Source organism: Beta vulgaris, chromosome 3, assembly GCF_026745355.1.
Source record: "Beta vulgaris subsp. vulgaris cultivar EL10 chromosome 3, EL10.2, whole genome shotgun sequence".
Classification (NCBI taxonomy): Eukaryota; Viridiplantae; Streptophyta; class Magnoliopsida; order Caryophyllales; family Amaranthaceae; genus Beta; species Beta vulgaris.
The window spans coordinates 56,260,619-56,283,210 of record NC_079204.1 but is presented as its reverse complement, the minus strand read 5'-3'; the positions used below and the strand labels follow the sequence as shown (position 1 = coordinate 56,283,210).

General features: G+C 35.4%; 1 protein-coding gene across 3 annotated transcripts; it reads left to right on the top strand.

Moving 5' to 3' along the window:
* Positions 1 to 3,640: 3,640 nt before the first annotated feature.
* LOC104889718 (DNA topoisomerase 3-beta) lies at positions 3,641 to 21,563 on the top strand. 3 transcript variants are annotated; one of them, XM_057393213.1, is made up of 16 exons: positions 3,641 to 3,850; positions 3,963 to 4,019; positions 5,426 to 5,529; positions 5,843 to 5,936; positions 9,585 to 9,684; positions 12,322 to 12,565; positions 13,116 to 13,181; positions 14,509 to 14,671; positions 14,794 to 14,913; positions 15,681 to 15,760; positions 16,826 to 17,104; positions 17,292 to 17,460; positions 18,511 to 18,639; positions 18,730 to 18,942; positions 19,887 to 20,066; positions 20,536 to 21,563. In XM_057393213.1, exons 1-16 carry the CDS (start codon positions 3,830 to 3,832, stop codon positions 21,160 to 21,162), a joined length of 2,646 nt encoding a protein of 881 aa, XP_057249196.1. In that variant the 5' UTR covers positions 3,641 to 3,829; the 3' UTR covers positions 21,163 to 21,563. The 3 variants fall into 3 exon arrangements, with proteins under 3 accessions (XP_057249196.1, XP_010673315.1, XP_057249197.1); XM_010675013.4 differs by lacking the exon at positions 13,116 to 13,181 and having other exon boundaries at positions 3,642 to 3,850; XM_057393214.1 differs by lacking the exon at positions 3,641 to 3,850 and having other exon boundaries at positions 3,996 to 4,019; positions 5,848 to 5,936.
* The last annotated feature ends 1,029 nt before the right edge of the window (positions 21,564 to 22,592 follow it).

Below are 22,592 nucleotides of genomic sequence, written 5' to 3'. Positions count from 1 at the left end.
CAATCATTGAGAGCACACATCTTAAAACAAATTGACTAATATGGATTTTATTCTACTAATTAATCTTCTATTTGGCTACGTGGTGATACCTAGTTGGCTAGAGGGTACAACACCCGAGGTTAAAGAATCATTGCTTATAATGGACTGATTTTAACCTAACATTGCAGTTTAATCATTTGATTACTGTTATTACTAGTTTCTTACTACAACCATGCTATACTATAATACAAACAAAAAAAAAGTTTAAGTGGAATCATTAGATGTTAGGGAGATTAATGATTAGACTAAACCTCATTATTTTGATTAATTATTTAATTATATCTTAATTGCTTTGTCTAATTTTTATATCACTATGTCAGAAATGTTTGTCAGTTATTTATTTATTTATTTAAATCTTATGATAGTTGTATATTGGGGTATTTTTATTTTCTTTTGCTTCTAGGCAAAGTAGGGGAATTTTGTTGTTTGAAATTATTTTAACTGTCGGCAAAGTCAATTTTAAGGAAAGGGTCAAAAACTTTTGGGACAAGTTAAGTTAGTTGAGGGGTTATGCATCTTTTACAAGCATTACATTGAGTGGGGTACATTATATTAGCTACTCTAAATTGATCTAACAATTTCAAAATCCTGTACTCAATACTAGTACATGAGATTTATGAAAAAAAAGGATCATTGTATATAAAAGAGAGGAGTAGGTGTAGTTGTATAGATGGTAAAGGCCTAAAGGGTGACTATGTGTAATGCGTGCATTGTGCTCCCGGAAGCATAATGAGAACTGTGCTCCCACAATGCAAAAATAGAATATTTACGAATATAAAAACGAACATTTTGTTATTATTAAAGTGGAACATTACAAAATGCACTTACGAAAACGAACACTTTATTGTTGAAATTGAACATTACAAGAATTCATTTACGAAAAAGAACATTTTACTATTGAAGTGTAATTTTACCATAATCGAAATACAAAAATGAACATTTTATTGTGGAAGTGGAACATTACTAGAATTCAGTTACTTAAATAGAACATATGATTATCAAATATAGAAAATATTTTCAGGGAAAATAAAACATATTTTTTGGTGGAAAATAAGTTTTAAAATAACATTTTTTTAAAAATAGAACATTTGCTTATCGAAATAAAACAGATCCATGAAATATAGAACATAATATTATGCTGAAAAATAAGCTTAAAACGAATATTTAGTGAAATAGAACATTTGTTTATTGAAAATAGAATATTTTTTACGGAAAATATAACATATTTTTTTTGCTGAAAAATATGCTTAACTTAAAATGAACATTTGTTGAAATGAAACATTTACTCATCGGAAATGGAACAAACTTACTGAGTGCATGGTGTGCACTGTGCTCGTGGGAGCACATTATAATTTGCAGACTATGTGAGGAAAAAAAAGATTACTATGTTATAAAATGAAATTTCATTACGATAAACTAATGTAAGAAGTGGTAACTATAAAAAAAAAAGTTGTCAATGTATTAGACAATAAAAGATTAGTGCAACTTAAGATTTTAAAAGATCACTATATGAAAAAAAAATCACTATGTCATATGGACAACTTTGATCCACAATAATATTAGTATGGACTAGATCCATGCAAGACTAACTGTACTCGTACCTATTCAATTTGTTTTACTCTAAATTAATACTCCCTCCGTCCCAAAATATAGTTCCCATTTTTATTTTGGGTGTCCCAAAATATAGTTCCCATTTCCATATTTAGTTTTACATTTTCCCGTAATTTGTCTAGAAAAACCGTGTCCCATCATTTATTTTCTTCTTGAAATTTGTTTTTTTTGTTTATTCAACCAAAATGTTACAATTAATGCTCTTTCACCAATTATTCTCCACTCTCTCTCTTAAAATCATCTTTTCTCATACAACATTTATTTAAATAAACAAAAAATCTTTTATATCCCTCTTAGATTTTACTTGCATAAATTACCGTGAAAAAAGGGAAATGGGAACTATATTTTGGGACGGAGGGAGTATGATTTATTGATTTAATATCTTTTGCAATTCAATCAATAGATGATTTATGGACATGGAGAGATACTACCATAAAGATACACATGTTTTGGAACATGATGGATGTATATTGATAGAGTATAAATCTATTCTTGGGGCCTCAACCATCAGCTTAAACTTTTGGTTGAGTTGGTCCTCTGACATGGTATCAGAGCCAGCGTGACATAAAGGTCACGGGTTCGAATCTCATCCACCCCTCCTTTCTCAGTGGAATATTTAGCGCCAGGTATGAGGGAGGCCTTTGATGCATCGATATCCACACTTCAAGCCCAAAAGGGCTCTTGCGTGAGGGGGCGTGATAGAGTATAAATCTATTCCTGGGGCCTCAACCATCAGCTTGAGGCCCCAGTAATAGATTTATACTCTATCATATATATATAGTCGGTTTTTTTATCAATTAGTGCTTTCTCCGTCTCATGTTGATTGCATTAGTTCTCATTTTCATAATTTTCATAGCTTATCTGTTTCAAAATATTTGTTGCACTTCTCTAAAATAGAAATTTGCAATACTCACTACATACATACCATTAGTGGAATTCTTTTTTCTCTTAACTTTCTAAAAGACCCTTCAAAAGTTAGTCGTCTCCCCCTTTATTCTTCTTTAAAATACCAAGCTTTTTCCTTAACAATATATATTTTTTAAATGTGGTGGGTCTCTCATTTTATCTCGCAACCTTTCTTAGGCCCGTTCTTTTGGACAGAGAGAAATCGAACCGAACTTGAACCAAACTGAAAATAAGTTTAAAAAACAGGGGTTTACAGATTTTCCACTTTCTTTATGAAGAACTATTATACAACCCATATCAATATATAATTATTATAACTCTTGAAACTTAAATTCAAATATGGAAACCTAATTTTGTAAAAGAGCCTAAAAGACCAAAATCAATTAAAAGAACGTACCTATATAAATATATTAAAAGGCATTCCTAAGCAAAGAATCATGCCAGATGACGCTCTCCTCAGTAAGTTTTAGTTCATGTAATCCATGTACAACAAAAAAAAAAATCAAAAATTGGATACTATAAGTTTTGATCTCGTGACCTCACGTTCATATACTAAAAACTTCAACCACTAAACCAGTTTGTATTTAGTACTTTATCCGTTTCGAATTTCTCGCTACACTTTGAAAATCCCACTATTCATCAATGAGGTTTGACCATGCATTGTTTACTATTAGATAAAATCAAATGTTATAATATAATATGTTGTTGGATTCGTCTCAATTTATATTTTCAGAAAATCAAATTTTTATACTTTAATACATAATTAAAGATATTAATAGTCAAAATAGTGCATCACCAAGTGTGAAAGTCAAAGTGTAGCGAGTAATTTGAAACGAAAAAAGTGTTATCATTATAAAGTAAAATATTATTAAATGAAATTATTTTTTACTCGAGACATAGGTCGGATCTACTAACTAGTGTAGTAGTGTGTCTTTGAAAATGAGGTTGATGAAACATTGTAACCAAGTCCCACATATAGCATTCAATGGACCATGTTTTAACAATAAAATATACTATATAGCCCCATGGCCCATACTTATATTTTTAATCTAAGTCGGCCCAATTATACTTCACCTTAAACTTCTTCCCCAATCCCCCGCCAAATTAAAAAACATCAAGCCCTAAAATTTCGTACTTCAATCGCAATTTCTGGAAAATCCCTCTTTTTCATTTCAATTGAAACAAATACTGAAGAAATTCGTAAATTCGAATCACTTTCTACTCAATTTGAACTCCAATTCTTCATTTTCTCTCTCCTAATTTTGCTCCCGCCATGGCTCCGAAAGTTCTCATGGTGAGTGTTTTACAGAAGCTTCTTTCTGTGTAATTTTGTTGGTTGAATGAAATTAATTTGTGTGATTTAGAAGATTTACTATGTTTGTGAAATGTGATGATTGATTTTGCAGGTTGCGGAGAAGCCTAGTATTGCAATTTCAATTGCAACAGTTCTTTCTCGTGGTCAAGTGAGTTTTATGTTTTTTTTTGTCTGTTTTATGCCATTTTGAGCTCCATTTTTGTTATGATTATTGTGGTTTTTAAGAACATTTTGTTTTAGGAAGTTAGGGGATGAAAATTTGAATATTATAGTGTGTTTGATTGGATTCGTGAAATAGAAAGGGAATGTAATCAATTAGAGTGAGGGGTGATTACAGTAATCGTTGCGTTTATTGGGTGTTTGGTTCCATTATGGAGAGAAAACACTTAGGCCATGTTTCTTTCATTATATGTAGTCGTGCGGCGAGGGAGTGGCAACTGCAATTCTGTTGTGAGTTGTTTGGTTTCCCAATTTGTCTGTCCTTAATGCCAATTCCCTCCCAATTGAAACTCTCCGTCTCCCACAAGTAACAGGAACTGTTTCGTGATGGAAATAGACCTCATGGTCTGGGTTATCATCATAGCTAGCACCAGACCTCACTGTTATCGTGTTGTCACCACCGTCCAATTACCACGTCATCAGCGCACGTTATGCCCACTGCCATGTCATACAATTTTGGACGAGATAATAGAAAAGTAAGCGGGCGAGAGAGATGGGCAGCAAAGAAGAAAAATGTTGTAAAATAAATTATGACATACTTGGTTCCCTTTTTTTCCTCCTTGTGGAATCTTTGTTGTGTACCTACACAGAATTTAGATTTTTTTAACCGTGACATATTGTGGTTTGCTAATTAGTTATGTATCTCAAGTGTGTGTGTTTTTCCCCCCCTTTTTGGAGTAGAAAAATTTACAGTATTTGTAAGCACTACTAGCTTAAAATATATTATAATATGTGATAATGATGCTATTTACTACATAAGGTTTTGCTAAGTAATAATTTATCGCCGTTGATTCCATTGTTGTTGTACCAAACAAGAAGAAAAGGAATTACTTATAAGGTACCTTTCCATGGTAAAACCAAACACCAAATAGAGGTGGCAATAATTGTTTCCATTCTTCCACTCTGTTTGATTCCATTTCCTTCCATTCCATGAGTTGATCCAATCATGCAGTCAGGGTAACATAATGTGTTACCAATTTATGTTAGGGTGAAAATACTTGCCCTCAAGAAAGGAAACTATTACCTGATCCCTCATACTAAACAACATGTTGGAAATGGTTTCTTTTTTCCTTTTCCAACACTCAAAAATCTCATACCAAGCATGCTCTTACATTTTGCTCAATGAGGAAATTTTAAATCAATGTTGAAGAGTACTGGAAAGAGAACACTGTTGTGGCATAGTGGTTATCTGCTGCTATTCTAAACAAGGGGTTGGAGCCTTAGAGGTCCATGATTCGCTGTGTCATTTTTTTCTATTGTCTTTTTTTCAAAATGTTTGTGTCTGACCACTGGGTGTGCATTATTGACCCTGGAAATCCTTTCTTAATTTTTCAGATGTCGACAAGGAGAGGAAGTACTGAGGTGCATGAATTTGATGGGAAGTTTTTGGGTCTTCACAGTCATATTAAAGTAACTTCAGTGATTGGACATGTATTCAGGTCAGTCTCTGTTTTTTTCTTTCTAGTTATGGCTTTTCTGTTATTTGTTTATGCTATAATCTGTACGCTCCTTTCTGTCATTTTGGCTTCTTAGTTTATCTTATTCGATTTTTTTTTATACATGTGTAGCTCTAATGCAACTTGTAAAATATTTTATGATGTGCAAGTTAAAAGTAATTTCTAGCTTGATGTAGTTCACTGTCATAAGTTGTTCTGTTAAAATTTTTGACTTGCCTGAAATGCTTAACTCTCAGCTACTCAAGTTTTTTTGCAATGCATTTCTTAACGCTGATGATCATTTCTATGGTTCTAGTGTAGATTTTCCTGCAACATTCCAGGACTGGAATGCAACAGATCCTCTGGATCTTTTTCAAGCTCCCACTCTTAAATCGGAGTCTAATCCAAAGGTGCAGAATGTTCTGCTTGCCACTTCATCTTTTATTTTTTTTAGCACACTGCGTCTGAAGGAATTTTCATGGTTTTGAATGGAGAAAGACTTTGAATCTTTTGAAGATCACGTTGTCTCTGATAATTCCCGACGTATCACTGCCTGTATTTGTATGCCATTGAAGTATGATTCTTATTTTTGACTTCTACTGGAGTCTGGGGTATTGTCTTGAATTTCTGATTTTTTGTTGGCAAAGCCCAAATATATTTGGAAGGATCAAGCAAGGGTAAGGAAAAGATGATTAATCTAGAGAATGAATAGAGGTTATATCCTGATTGATCATGTGGTTCTGTTCTGCAAAACTAATTTCAAGATACAACTATTACATATTTACATTGCTGTCTTCTTAGAGGGTGTTTGGTATGGAAATTTTTGATGTAGGAAATGGATTCAAATAAGTGTTTCCATTTCTAATGGTTTGGTATGAGTGTTAAGTAACAAATACCGTTTTCAAGGGGAAACATAATCCCCCCCATTTGTTACCCTTATCAAACTAGTGGAAACAAATCATATTTCCTTCCTCAATCATAATCCTCTCAATTGTTTCCATTCCACTAGGATACCAAACAACAATCAAAGGTAACGGTTATTATTTCCATTTCCCCTCCTCATCCAAATCCTTTCCATTCCGTTTACGTTTTCCATACCAAACACCCTCTTAAAGTCTAAAATCCAGCCCGTAAATTCCTTTTTCCTACTCTTACTTTAATTCTTATTTTGATGATTTGGAGAAGATTCTAAATCATTCCTATACTTAAAAAGTTCCACATTTCCAAAATGCTGAATATGGACCACTCACCGCTGAACCATGCAGATGCCACAGTAGTGCTAATTATGCTCTTTATTTTTTTTATGACCGTAGCATTTAACACCACCAAAACTGTAAAAGATCGTTTCCTGACTTAAGATTATTGACTTTAGTCTACCTTCTTGTTCTGGGTCCTGTTGTGATCACGGGCATTAGGAGAGAAAGAGTTGTCCCACTGTACATTGGATGAAATTATTAATCGGTTTTAACTCATTGTTGAGTGATAAGAATCAATGAAGGGTGGAGATGGTTCATCTGTTTTGGAGGTTAAATATGTTCAAGAGCTAGATTTGTATTCGAGTGGTTTCTTTGAGTTCCCTATGCTGCTATAGGATTGGCACCAATATGAAGCATATGAAATTTAAAGGCACATTAGTTATGTCGGAGTTAGATAGATTGTTTTTTGGGTGGAGCAGGAAAGATGTAGCCAACCTTAGCCTCTGTTAAATAGTTAGGTTTTTTTCTTGCCAGTTGCTTCATGACATGAAAAAGTGGCACTGCTAGTCTTTAGAGCTTGAAAGATCTAGCTCCAATAACTTTGACTTCTTACATCATTCTGTTATCCTATTGCTTTTCTCTTGTAACTTATGTCTCTTATTTATACTATTAACTATAGTTTGAAAAAAAAACTTCTAGTAACATATGTTATGCTCATATGTGTCAAAAAGATGGGAATAAAAAAAATTAGTCTTGACTCTTGAAAAAATTGGTCAAAATAGTTTTCATGAAAGGGTTCGGCACAATTATTGAGAATAGAATGTGGGTTGGGCATAGGATAATGTAGGGTTTTCTATTAAGATATGAAGTGATGGTAATAAAAGTAGTATGAGATGATGGGGGGAGGGAGGGAGGGAGAGGGGGAGAGAGAGGGAGTTTTCATAAAAGGGTTCGGGACAAATATTGAGGGTAGAATGTGGATTAGGCATAGGATAATGTAGTTTTTTCTATTAAGATATGTGGCGATGGTAATATAAGTAGAATATATGAGATGATGGGGGAGAGGGAGGGAGGGAGAGGGAGGGTGAGAGGGAGAGGGAGGGTGAGAGGGAGAGGGAGAGGGAGAGGGAGAGGGAGAGGGAGAGGGAGAGGGAGGAAGTATCTATAATTCCTATATTTTTTTCCATAGTAGGTTTGTTTAGGTATCAGCTTGTATTACTAATTAGATTTTTAAAAAATTATATGCCATGATAATTTTCGTAAGCGCATAATGATCATTCATCCATCTCATAGTATACTAATTTAATGCAATTGATTCAAAATTATAACCATACATCCTGACGTCCTTTACAGAGTATGGGGGTATAAAGTTGTTTTCTTTAAACTATACATCTCAATGAATAATGATGCTTACGTTGATCGACTCCCTCTTTGCCTCTATATGATGAATAAAGCTTGAAATTTCCGAACAGGGGCTGTAAGAAATGGACAGATGGTAATTGTTGTACATCTCATGCTATATAATACTATGAAATATCAGGTTTTACATATCATGCTGTACAGTATTATAATGTTTTCTTTTTTTTATTTATTTAATTTGCTCTAGGGGTGGGGTAGGTGAGGGTATGCGAAAAGAAACTTCAGCAAATTTTGTCTTCTTTTTTTCTATTATTCAATTGTAGTATTATATGGAAGCAGTACCTGGGGCGTGGTTTAAGATATAGGTATGCAGTATGTCTTTATGGATTCAGTGACGAGCTTAATTACTCAAATATATGGAAAAACATTATTGTAAAGACCTAGTTGTTATGAAGGAGAGGACAGCTATGGGTGTCATGCACCAGAGATTCTTCTAACTTAGTTTTTTGACAGACACGACAGTGTTTAATTGAGACAAACAAACTCGTAAAACTTAATTTTCTTCTCATTTAAATGTTACTGACTTACTGGGCAAGTGTAAAGCGTTCTTCAAGGAAGAAAGAAGTTGCCAGTCACCTTTCCCAGTTTTCCACATCGTGTTGTATGTCGGGCCGTGGAGTATGGAATGATTGTGATATACTCAGTTAGACGTGTGAGTGTCTTTAGTAGAAACCTATTTAGCATAATGTTTTCTGAAAATGAATATTGAACTTATTTTATGGTTGCATCTGTTGACAAATGTTTGCATACTATTGAATTCTCCTTTCGTCTTTTATGATTGCAACACTTGTCTTTCCATGGTCTCCACCGCACATATTTGGCCATTTATGTCTGCAACTGTATTAGTAAAATTTATGTAAAGTGATATATTGTAAATACACGTTGAATTAAATCTTCGAAAGATATTACATGATAATATGTTCAAAATACTGGTAAATAAATGCAGTCAAAGTTTGGGAAATTTGACCAGTATAACAGAAGTGTTCCACTTAGCCACTTATACCAAAACAGAGGGAGTACTAAATGCTTCCTTTGTTTTCTTTTAAGATGCAACATAGGGGGGATGCACGATATTTGAGGAGAATAATGTGATAGGAGAGAGATAGAGATGGAGAAGGTATTCATTTGATGAGGAGAGAGAAAGAGAGAATCAATAAACGAAGAAATTTATGTTGCAAATTTTATGAACATCCAATATAAGAAACTGTTGCAACTTAAAAACAAAAAAGTAGTAAAAACTTGAAGGTACTCTTTGCCTATAAGTTTAATTGTAGAATATCTGTTTAGCTTTACTTGTTCAGGAAGGGTAGCCTGGACGAGTGTTAGAGGGCATTAAGTGCATCTTGATTGTCAGACTTGTTAGTTGTTACTTAGATATTTTACTATCTTCTTTCTGTTTCTGTAGCATAAGCTGTTACTGAGAAATTCCGTTTTTATGCTCAGGCACATATTCGGAGGCATTTAAGTCAAGAAGCTCGCGGTTGTACTCATCTTGTATTGTGGCTGGATTGTGACCGAGAAGGTGAAAATATATGTTTTGAAGGTACACATCTCCAGTCTCCAGTCATAGTTTAGGGTCACAAGAAGATCCAAAGATGCATTTCCTGATTAAACATTTGCCTGTCTGTGAATGGGGGTGAACAGGTCCTATTTGTTTGTATATTACTGAAGTAGGGTACACCGACCAATACAATTTTTTATCGGAAAAATTGCTGTATTCTAACTGTTTCCAAATTCTTATGTGTGTTAGTTCTGATTTCGTAGTTGATATCTGATGTCTAGTTGGAAATTACTTTTTGTTAAGCTGAATCCATGATAATGATTTCAGTCTAGCATGCAGCGGATATTGAGATTCTTATATGTGCTGAATCAAGACTAAAATTAATATAGAGGAACTCTTCGTTGTATTTTATCAAGATTTTCTAAAGACCTATGAAAGAGGTCTAGCATGCAGATTGCAGCTTTTACTAAGGGCAATCATACCTTGGGTATGTTTACGTCTAGGATTGCATATTCCATTGGACTAGCCACGGAAAACTAACCTTAAGTTGAAAACTGAAAACCGGCTTTTTTTGCTCATTTTACAAATTTTTGCTTATTTTATGTTTTTTTAATCATTTTATGTTTTTGCTCATTTATGTTTATGTTCACTTTAAGAAACTTCTGCTTATTTTAGGAAGATTTTGCTCATTTTCGGATGTTTTTGCTCATTTTACAAACATTTGTTCATTTTATGTTCTTTTGCTCGTTTTATATATTTGCCATTTTAAGAAACTTTTGCTCATTTTACAAATTGTTGCTCATTTTATGTTTTTTTACTCATTTTAAGAACTTTTTACTCATATTAAGAAGCTTTTGCTCATTTTATGTTTGCATAAGGAGTGGTTTTCACGTGATCCTCTTCCTATATATATATATACATTTGTCAACGTACAACTTTAAGCAATTTTGTTAATTATGCACGAGTATAAATTGTAAAACTTTGTCTCTATGAAAATATTTAATGAGACGAACGTAACAAGATCCCATATAACTATGTTTTTTTTTTTCTTATGTATACAACCATACATAATACAAGAGGGTCAAAGTAGAGAATGTGAATAGTGTCAAAAATCAATATGGTACCTCTATTGAAAAACAGAGGTAGTATATTTTAAAAGTTTTTCTTTGTATATAGAGAGGTCCCTTTGGGTGTATTACAATAGTCAAAAAGGGCTTTTCTATCAGCTATTCAGATCTGATTTCAGATATGTTTTAAAACAGCCATCATGGGCATCCTAGACTATTGCATGGGACCCAAGAGGGCACCATCTGTCTTCTCAAGTTTTTCCATCGCATGTATAATGTTCTCTACTCTCCGTGCCATGACTTTATACATTCTGGGAATTAATGAAAGGCTCAGTTTCCTGTTTGATACTGGTGACCTTTACACTCTGGGGATTCTTACATGCAACTTTAGCTTAGAATTGGAGATTTTTCGTCGGCTACCTAGGATTCTAGAGTCTCACAGATGAGACCTATAGCCTTTAATAATTATTTTGATATGCATCCGTTATTGTTATGGCCTATGGGTTGATGATCAGTATTGAATAGAGGATTCTCTAAAATGCTGTTTAAAAGTCAGAAAGATATGTTTCAAATATATTTGAGCATAATTTATTGCTTTTAATGGGACAATCAAACTCTGGTTTAATGTTAGCTATTGCAACTTTAGTATTGCCATTAGATGCTCATCAAAAAAATGTTGCCATTAGATGGTTAGAGGATACATACCTCTAGATCTTGCTGACTTTTTCGATTGCCCTTGTGATTTTGGGTTTAGTGACACTGTGACGTATATGGGGCAAATAACCAATATCGACTTCAGTACTGCATCTTTTTTGATCTTTGGGTCTTCCATCGGAATTTGTGTGTTCTTTTTTTGTGACTTACATCCTTTGTTAGGGAATCCATTGTAGATCTATTGCTGTTAGGGGTGTCAATGCCCAGTCAATCAATGGAGGACCTGATTACCTCAGATCTCCTCACGGAGCTTCTAGTTTTGTGTGAAAGAGTCCCACACTTCAAATTATGTTTTTCAAGTGTGCGAAATTGGGAAGTTTTGTGGTTGGAATGCATCATAAGGTTCTGTGGCTATGTTTCACTATTGGGTGCTTTACTGCATGACATGAATTAGGATTGCCTTCTTTGCTTCCTGAGCCTCTATTTGTTCTGGTAGGTATTGATATATGTATCAGAAGGCCGTAAATGAGATATAATTTATTTACAAAAGGAGGGCTAAGGATAAAGTAACTCAGGCTCGTAATCTACAACATCAAGAAATATCAAGCATCGATCACAACCTTATACTTGACTCCATCGATATAAAATCCTCAAAAAAAGGAATTTGAAACCTTGACGTCGGGAAGCTATCTGCTATACTCGTTGAAATCTTTGAAAGGCTCCTTGATTCAGTATCTTGACCTACTCTGAGTGTTTGAATCTAGCACTCTTTTCTTTGCCTTTGATTTTATTGGAGAAACTTTGGACCTCTTTGCTATAAAGTTCTTTTCGTTGTTAAATAGGATGCTTTTTTTTTTTTTACGATAGTAGCTGAGCTTTTGACTTGGTTTGTGTCTATTAGCTACTTGAACTTGAATTTCTGTTCGTCAGACAGTGATGTAAGTTTCCGGCCTTGCAGTTATTGAGTGCACTGGCTTTCATTTTAAAGAGGGGGAATCAAGAGTTTATCGTGCTCGATTTTCCTCTGTGACCGAGAAAGACATTTCAAAGGCAATGGAGTCACTCGTTGAGCCAAACAGAAATGAGGCTTTGGCAGTGGATGCTCGGCAAGAGATAGACTTGAAAGTTGGAGTTGCATTTACTCGTTTCCAGACAAGTTACTTTCAGGGCAAATATGGAAATTTGGACTCTCGAGTTATCTCGTTGGTTCTCTTCTCTTTGATGTAGTTCATTTGTTGGTATTATCTTTCCCCATATTGTCATGAGTTTATGCATAGTTTGTTCACAAGCACATCCAACCTTTTCTCTTTGTATGTCATTCATTATGTCATCTTCATGTTTCTAGCTTGTGTTTAGTTCTATTATTCAGTTGGAGATTGGGAGGAGGGGGAGGGGAGGGAGGGGAGGGAGGGGATGGTAATCAAGTAATCATCTATGCTGTTGCCAAGGACCACTGTTGCAACTGGTGACTGCTGGAGGCTGTTCCACAAGTATCCTACAGGTTTTTGCAATATGGCCTTTTCTTTGGCCACCCAAGTAGGGAATTATTGTTGATACAACATATTATATTCCATATGCTACTCTAGCTACCAATAGATTTGCATTGCCCACCTTGTTTTTGCTCTGATCCGTCATTCACTTTTTATATAACGCTGTTTATAATTGGCTTCTATTTAAAGAATCTATTATCGACTTCAATGATTTGCAAATCTGCTGTGTGGCATGACTTCTATTTTTCATGCGCTTATTTAGGTCTTTGCATCAACTGGCCTTCAAAGTTAGGTATCTTTGGAAAGGTGTCTGTCTCACTTTGAACTTGTAAGGATATGCCAGAAACAATATCACATTTGGCCGTTCTCATATAGAAATTCCAAATGCTGTTGCTCAAACAACAGCTGTATTGAAGTGTTAATATCTAGCAGAGATTAAATAAATATTGTAGCTAAAAGTCTTCCCTAGTACAAGATTGTTGAAACTGTATTATTTAAAAAGCAACCATTCATGTTTAAATGCCTGATATTGCTTGTTGGAGATGGAAATCAGTTAAATATGACTTTATGGGGATTCTCATCGAATGCTACTGTCTTCGCTTTGTTGTTCTTTACCTAGATCCTTACCTAGATCCCAAGACAATCAGTCATCACCTTTTTCTAGTCTATTTTCATAATCAAATCTCCAGATTCGCGGAGTTCACTCCTCTGAGCAAATTGTTCTGACTTTGTTGTGCTGTTTAACTCTCCAGAATTATTTAGATCTATTACTGTCTTGGATGCTGTTTGTTGTCAGAGAGTTGTGCTTGTATGTTGCTCTCTATGTTGCTTTATTTGAGTTTCTGCTTTGTGTGTAGTTTGTAAAGTTCTAGACTCAGTATGTCTTCCCTGATTGGGGAACTTTCTTATTCTTTGGGTTTGGGATTTTTTTATTCATTTATTTATCTTTAATAGAAAACTATTTTTTCTATTTGGGGGTGAGGAGTTTTGAATTTTTCTTCGTTTTAATCTCTACTTCTTTTCTCCAGCAAGTTATTTCTACTATCTTGTTTTCCGCCATATATTTTATTAATGTAGAAATGTGCAACCCCTCTGTTCAAAGAATGCTCCCTTCACATTGCCCTTACATAAACATGTATTATCTTCATTGATCAAATTCTTTTAAGGGGACATGCAGAATCTATCTGCATGGCTTTACGTTATTTTGCGGGATTTCAAAATTGAGCTGTTGTACTTTATTTTGGGACAGCAAGAGAAAAATAAAAATTTTGTGCTTCTTGGCCTTTTGTGGTTTAAGGAGTCTGCCTTTTGTCCAGCAACTAGAATAATAGACTGTAAACATGGAAGCAATATGTTCTCATTGTGTTCTAGAACTTGGCATGCTACATATTATGCTGTGAAATGGTTGGAAGTGTCTGGTCTGCTTCTCCCCCTTAAATGGTGATTTTGTTGATCTTGAGAAGCCGTGAGATCATGAGTTGACTGGTTGAGAACTTAATTTGCAAATAGTTTTTTATTTAAGGAGTTTGATATCGCAATAGAATATGTTGATTGGGGTCAGAACTTTATATTGTTGTGATTTCTTTGTTTGTTTAGTTTATGCTCCCAGAGCTTTCTTTTGAGCTTGATCATTATGTGAAACTTGCTGCTTACAGTTATGGGCCATGTCAAACTCCAACTCTTGGATTTTGTGTACAACGATATTTGAATATCAACACTTTCAAGCCCCAGAAGTTTTGGATCGTGCATCCCTACATTGTTCACAAGGGTTATGAACTCAAGTTGGAGTGGGACCGTGAAAAGTTGTTTGACTTAGATGTAAGCAACTTTCCTGCTATGTTTATGCTGAACTGGCAAGTTGTGAATTGACGTTCTCATTATCTTTTTAATTTGCAAGTAAGGCACAACAGACAATAACAGGGAATTTTTCTTTAATCCAGGTCTCCTTGATGTTTCAAAAATTAGTGATGGATGCTGGTACTGTTGAAATAATCAATGTATTTAAGAAGCAGGAGCACAAGAGTCGGCCGGCGGGTTTGAACACAGTCAATCTTCTTAAGGTTTCTGCCGATAGTCCCCTGCATTTCGAGTAGAGAATTACATGATATTGCTTGTGTCGTTCAAATATGTTGTTTTCTTATGGAAGGGCTATAGTGTTCTTTAGAGGCTCGTCCCTCTCTTGATGGCAAATTACTTTATCTAGAGTAAGGAGGGATTTCTAGTTGACCTGGTAACTGGTTGGGTCTATTAATCTATGTATTTTTAAAGAACATTCTTTTTGCAGACAGAAATTACCATCTGAATGTATAGTCCTATATAATTTTTCTATAGTGAAATGTTGTACACTTTGGAGAGGAGGCCTCATCGACTGTATTGTTTCCTTCTCATATGTATCTTGATAAATTGTGATTTCAACTACATTTTGACTTCTGTGATTTAATTTTGTTTTGGAATGGCAAGTTGTCTATATCTGCTAGAATTGAGATTAGTGTGATTAGGACTGAGGATGTTTAGCTAAAATACTGTATGAAAGAGTTTTGTGGTCCTTACCAAGTGTGCTCCACCTTTCTCTGCCTACTCCTAGAAAAGGGTTTCCATGCTTTATTATGCTGACGTGGAATTCAAACTTAATTGGGAGATCAAATAGTTTTAGAGAAGTGTTCTTAGTGGGAAAAAAATGTAATGAAAGATCCCACTAAAGTGAATTGGGTCCATGAACCTGAGATAGTGAGAATTCCGTAGGTATAGTTTTTCCTGTATTTCATGTAAAGACTAAATAGTGCGTTTTTTGGAGCATTGTCTTACCACATTGTTACAACCTTTTCAGATTGCTTCAAGTGCGTTGGGATTTGGGCCACAAATGGCTATGCAGATAGCAGAAAGGCTGTATACTCAAGGTTTCATCAGGTTATCAACTATCCATTCTCTCCATTCCCTGGCAGTGTGTTTTTGTGGTTGTAAACTTTGATGTTGTTGTGGATTTACTAGCAAGCCTCTGCTTCATGCTCATTATTTACCTTTTCTTTTTCCTATATAATTGTATATAATAAGTAGTTTTCAAGTGTAGATTAATACAAAATACAGTAAGAACTATCAAGCTCGGGGAATAGGTATTTATATTTGTCTTTTTATTGACACAGTGGCTATTATGGTTTCTTTCCTCAGATTTTTCATCTTTGGTACGTTGTACATAATATCAGCTAGATTTCAATTTGTTGCGGCTTTGTGCTAGTATTGTGCTAAACAGAGAAGAGAATTATGTGAAATGTCAATAGCTGTCTTGATCTTAGACTTGCTTCACAGTGTGTAGTTATGCTGGTACACGAACTATACGTGCTCATTCACTGATGCATTATTGGCGTTTATATGGAGCATAACTACATGAACTGCCATTGTTTGTAAATTCGATGTCAATATGAATTGAGAACAGTTTGAGATATAAAAGAAAATTGAAAGTATTATGGACCCAACGAAATAGAAAAATAAAATGTATCGTGTTCAAGAGCGCATACTGATAGTTTATGATAGTGGTTGGAAGTTGGAACCTCGTGTAAAAGATAGAAAACTGAGAGGTGTTAGAGCATTTATACAATGAAAAGTTGAGTGTTGGTGAATTTGGGGTCCAAAGTCCAAACACATGCAGTTTTACCTCTTGTTAAGATCAGTTGTACCATCAACCAATAGGATTGTATGTCGTTTTCATGTTCTACTGTTCATATTTAGGGAGTCCTGTCTTGTGCTCTCATAAGTCTCAACACCTTACGATACTATTTTAAATAAGTATTTCGGGTCAGAGCTTTTTGTGCTGACCCTTTATCTTGGGAGCTCTAGCTTGTCTTGTCCATTAAAGTTGTTGAGTGAAGGGGACATCTCCTGCGGTATGCTCGTACTCCTATAGTCCTATGTGGCAGACTCTTTAGTTCTGAAATGGATTTTCTGTGTCTTGATTATTCTTATATGCTTCTTTTTCAGTTACCCTCGCACAGAAAGTACTTCTTACCCTTCTTCATTCGACTTCCGAGGTGCACTTGAAGCACAAAAGAATAATCCTCTATGGGGTGGTTTCATACAGACCTTATTGGTTGATGGTTACCATAAGCCTCGATCAGGAACTGATGCAGGCGATCATCCTCCCATCACCCCAATGCGTTCTGCTTCTGAAGAAATGCTAGGTTACGATGCTTGGAAGTTGTATCAGTATGTTTGTCAGCATTTTATTGCCTCTGTGTCTCCGGACTGCAAATATATGAGGTACAGAAACACTTTTGGAACACTCCTAAGTGCTTTTAGAATCATGCATGATATTGCTATTAGCGTGGTACAACATATTGACCAATCTGCTAGCAACATATACACATCTGTCATGTTGCAAAGTTCGTAACATGTTGCTGTTATAATCTCTGGTTGCCTTCCACGTAATGAGTTATATTTATTTCAGGACAAAAGTTGAATTTTCAAGTGGTGGGGAGTCGTTTCATTGTACAGGACAGTATGTCATCACTGAAGGATTCACCTCCATTACACATTGGTTGGCTGTAAGTGAGAAAAAGCTTCCTGACTTTGCAAAGGGTGAAAAAATTAAAATATCAAAAGTTGAACTGTATGAGGTAATTTTCAAACACCTTAAGCTTTATGATATGCACCATTCCGTTTTAGGGCAAGTTGAAAATCTAACTCTTAAGCCATCACAGTGGAAAGAAAGCCATAATTAACTAGTGATAGTAAGTGTAGGCTGGGAATTATATGCTTGTAGAAGTTAAATTTCAAGTGTCATAACTCATAAGCAGATGCTCTATTTCCTTAACCATCATGGTATATGCATTACGAAATGTACCTTGCCTTGTGTATGGATGCTGGTTATGTAGTTACATATCAAACATATTTGCTGATTTTTTATAACCCTTGATGTGAAGTGCTGGGTCCGACAGCTCAGCATGTGATGATAAGTGTGCACCCTGATATATAGCAGCAAATCTAAAAGCTTTTGCTAGATTTATCACTTATTACAAATGGAATCCATTTCTAATCTACAAAATTGGAGTTTGTATCCAAATTTTACAGACAAAAATATGTGTTTTAATGAAAGATACCAGCAATCTAGTTCTTCATATATGAGTATCAAAATTTTAATAAATAACACAACCGATTCACAATGTCAAAATATTAGTAGGTGTCTAGGTGGTACAAAGAACTAAATATTGATAAATGATGTAAAAAAAAAGTTATGATGCTTTGATATATCGTACCGAATTCTAGTAAAGGATGTAAATCCTTTTATAGATGATATGGAGTACCAAATACTAGTGAAGGACACAAAAAATCTATATCTGATGCTAATATCTAAAAATTGCCTGGAAAGAAGTGATGGCAAAGCTTAGCAAATGATGCTACCTGATGCCTTTCTTAATGAGTGATAATGAAAGTTGAATAGGAGACAGGAAATCTTTACAAATATGTTGAATGCTTAACATGTGACATTTCCCCATGGAGCGTAAATTGCGCAGAGAACCTTCTTTCTACTTTTAATTTCTGATATGAAGGTCTTTGAAGAATTTGCATTTACAATTAGGTTGATCTGGACTTTGTGCCTGGGTAAGCTTGATTATTTATTTGTCGTATGAGGAGTCACATTAATTTACGGCTTTATGGAATTGTAGGGGAAGACTTCACCCCCTGATTTTCTCACAGAAAGTGAGGTCATTTCCCTCATGGAAAAGCATGGAATAGGCACAGATGCATCAATTCCTGTACACATCAACAACATATGCGAGCGCAATTATGTGCAGGTTTGTTCTCTAGGGATCTCTTTGATACCATTATGCACCCAAAAACTGATATGAATTATTTCTGTTCCACTATGTGGCTTCCACTTCCAGGTACAAAGTGGGCGGAGGTTGGTTCCTACTGCTTTAGGTATCACCCTTGTTAGAGGTTACCAATGCACTGATCCAGATCTCTGTCTGCCAGACATTCGGAGTTTTATAGAGCATCAGATTACTCTAATTGCAAAGGGTCAAGCAGATCATTCACTGGTTGTGAAGCATGTTCTGGAACAATTTAAGCAGAAGTACGTGTATTTTGTTAAGCAGGTGCGTGCTCTTTTCTTCCCAATCATACCATCCTTGCATTTGAAGGGAGGACCCATGGCAAATCTTTATCCAACTGGGAATATCCACTTATAGACTATTGAGTAAGTTGAAGGGGGGAAAAGGAAATGAAAAAGTTAACAACTTTAGGGTGACTTATGATGGGGTCCCAAGTTATCCTAGGGTTGGGGTCCTAGGGGAAGGAGGGAAAACCCGAAAAAGGCTCCACCAAGCAAGTTGACAATCTTGTTTCAAGTTAGCCTTTTTGGAAGAGGCCATTTCTGAACATTCTCGTATTACAATTTAATCATATACACCAAAGAGTAATCTATGGGAATCACCTTTTTGTGCCTTTGCCAAGCATACTAAAAAAAAGGAGGAAAAATTATCCCGTTTTGCTTGTTGTATGGGGAGAGAATTGAAGTTAATTTTTAACAAATATGAATATTACTATAGGGATTGTGTGAGATTGGAACCATCATCTTTCTTGTAAGATGTATGATCCATGCAATTTCCTGTATATTTGTTGCTACATGTAGGGATCATGTGTAGAGTGGCTAACAGCTGTTGAGATCAAGTTGGATTCAATGAGTAATTTGGTTTGAATTTCCCTTCTATTTGGGTCTGGTAATATTTGGGTTTTTTTTAGTTTATCATAAAATTCCATCAATATTAGTCAATTTTATATCTGAGTTGTGTCATATACTCATATTTGGGTTTCTTGGCTCATGCAGTCAACGCCAGCCTATGGGAATTAAGGTTTTCACATTGTTGTTGTCAATCTTGATGTGGGTTATTTAGTTTTGGAATAGGTCAAGTATTTAGGACAAGTCAGTTTCAAGGTATAACGACGTGGATTTTTTGTTAGGAAAACTGTCTAATTCAAACTCTTTGGTAGAAGCTTGTGACTATCAAAAAATATCTTTGGATTTTGTATCTTGGTGCAGATTGAACATATGGATGCACTATTTGAAGCCCAATTCTCTCCTCTATCAGAGACAGGGCGTGCGTTGAGTAAATGTGGCAAGTGTGCAAGGTATATGAAGCATATTTCTTCACAACCACCTCGTCTCTATTGCGGTACATGCGAAGATGTCTACTACCTTCCGCAAAAAGGCTCAATTAAGGTTTTTTTTTCTATTTTTCCCTTGTGCAGTGTACTTGGTCTGTTGCAGAGTCTCTCTCTCTTTGTGCTAGGTAATTAGACCTTTAATTGATGTGAAGTTGGGATCCGGCAAGGGATGGTGTCAACATGTGTTTTTTTTTTTTCCCGGCCAACTTACATAAGATTTCTCGAACTATGAAGTTATGATACATGGAACTTGCACTACCTGAGTCATAGACTCGTAGTTGGATGTATGAGATCTCTACCCTAGTATTCCTGGCCCTGCACCTGTTTCTCTCATAAAAGCAATTGGTCAAACAAAGTTGAAGCGTAGCATGCTCCTTGCATTCTTCCTTCAGGCTTGGGTGGGCGATTTAATTGATTAACTTTTTGTCCGTGTCCTGATAGTCATTTTCATTACTCTTTTAAACCTGTGCTTCGTCCTCTACATTGTTATCTTATATCTGTTTCCATGCTTGCTTTTCTTGTAGCTGTACAAAGAGCTGATTTGTCCTTTGGACAACTTTGAGCTCTTGCTTTTCTCAATGCCTGGTCCAGAAGGCAAGTCATTCCCTCTATGCCCTTACTGCTACAACAATCCTCCATTCGAAGGTGTAGACAAACTCTTTGGCGCAGCCAAGACTGGTCCAGGCAAGCTAGGAAAAGGTGCTGGAATGCCTTGCTTCCTCTGCCCTCATCCTACATGTCGGCATTCACTGATAGCCCAAGGTGTTTGTGCTTGCCCAGAGTGCACGGGTACACTTGTCCTAGACCCTGTTAGTGCTCCGAAGTGGCGCCTTTATTGTAACATGTGTAACTGCCTCGTCTTTCTACCTCAAGGCGCTCATCGGATCTCAACAACCAAAGAACGGTGTTCTGACTGTGACTCTACTATCATTGAAGTCGACTTCAATAAGAATAACACACCGTTGGCCGATGGAGCTACCTTGCATGCAGGATGTATTCTTTGCGATGATCTCCTTCATTCACTGATCGAGATGAAGCATGGGAAATCTTCTTTTCGGCGCTTTGGTGGGAGAGGAAGAGGAAGGGGAAGAGGGAGGGGAAGAGGTGGGAAGAAAGATGTTGATCCCAAGATGAGTTTTCGGGATTTCTGAGATATTGTACTTTTTTTTTGTCGGTAAGGTGATTTAGCTAGACTATACCCTCACATTTTATCGGTACACTCCAGTGGACCAAACCCTGCTGGTGCAGGGAAAAGACGATGGAATCCCAACCCCAAGTCACAAACGAGACGTTATGAGCTCTTTAATTCACATGAACGCGGATTTGCTCTTCTAGATTGGTGCACAAGTACAAGTTTTGTTTTCTTAATGACGACGAGGTTGTTTTTTTGCTTGTAATCTTTTTCATTCTACTTTGATAATCTCTTTTGGTTGCTTATGGCTCAGAAATTAGAATCAATACATGTTTTGTTTACCTTTGCTTAGCTTCACAGATTGTTTGCGTTACCACAAATTTGGGTTGCTCATATATCCACATGTTTTAGCTTTTTGAACTTTGGGCGCTGGTGTTTAATTGCTTATTGTTTATTTAATGCGTGATTTGAATCTGGAGATGAATTTTACGAGGCTTTGTTTTTGTCAACTCCATGGAAAAATGTGAATTCAAGCTAGGGGAAAGAACAAAGAAAATTGCGCAATAAATAAAATTGAAATGATTGATAATTAGGGAATATTTATAGAGTTTGTCTTGTAGGAGATCGTCTACTTTTTAAACTAAAATTAGGCAATGGTAAGTCCAATATTAAAAAGAGAATCAGCTCAATAGTGACTAGGTTAATTTCTTTCGGTGACTAATTTAATCTATTTAGCGATTAAGTTTATTTTTATATTAAAATTAGACCGTCTCTTATAATAATTTTTGATATGTTATGTTGTCTCTATCTATTGAATGCTTGATTTCTTGGATGTTGATATATTTAAGCATAGTGATTAGTGGAGAAAGTATAATGAAAGTTACACCTTGTATAATTAGCATAATGAGAACAACGCATGCGTTCAAATGTAAACAAAGATGCTAGTTAGCTTTTTTTCTTTAAAAAAGCATGTAATGTGAATGCATGTTATTTTTTAGAGGTCAACGACAATACTTATGTGTGCTTGGTGTGAACTTTAAAGAATGGTGATGAATAAAGTCTCAATATTTGCATATCTTGATGGTGTTTTGTTTTAAAGAAACCACACGTAAATAAGGGTGTGTAATTTAGAATGAACATGCGATTTTAAAATATTGTTCGAATGAGTGAGGCTATTTGACTAAATTTAGGTAATTTAACTTTAGTCACATGAGTCTATATAAGTAACACTTTTGTAACTTCGATATGGAGCCTACTTGGCAACAAGTCCTGGATCCTTTATTTTACTTGATGAAAATGAAGCCAATTATAGTTTTTCTTTCAAGACTTTTATGCCCAAGTTTGCACTATATGTTCATTGCTGAGATTGGTTCACTTCATAAGGAAACATACAAATCAGCGACGAAAAATTTGACTTGTGTTCCTATATATCTCAATAAGGCTAGAAGA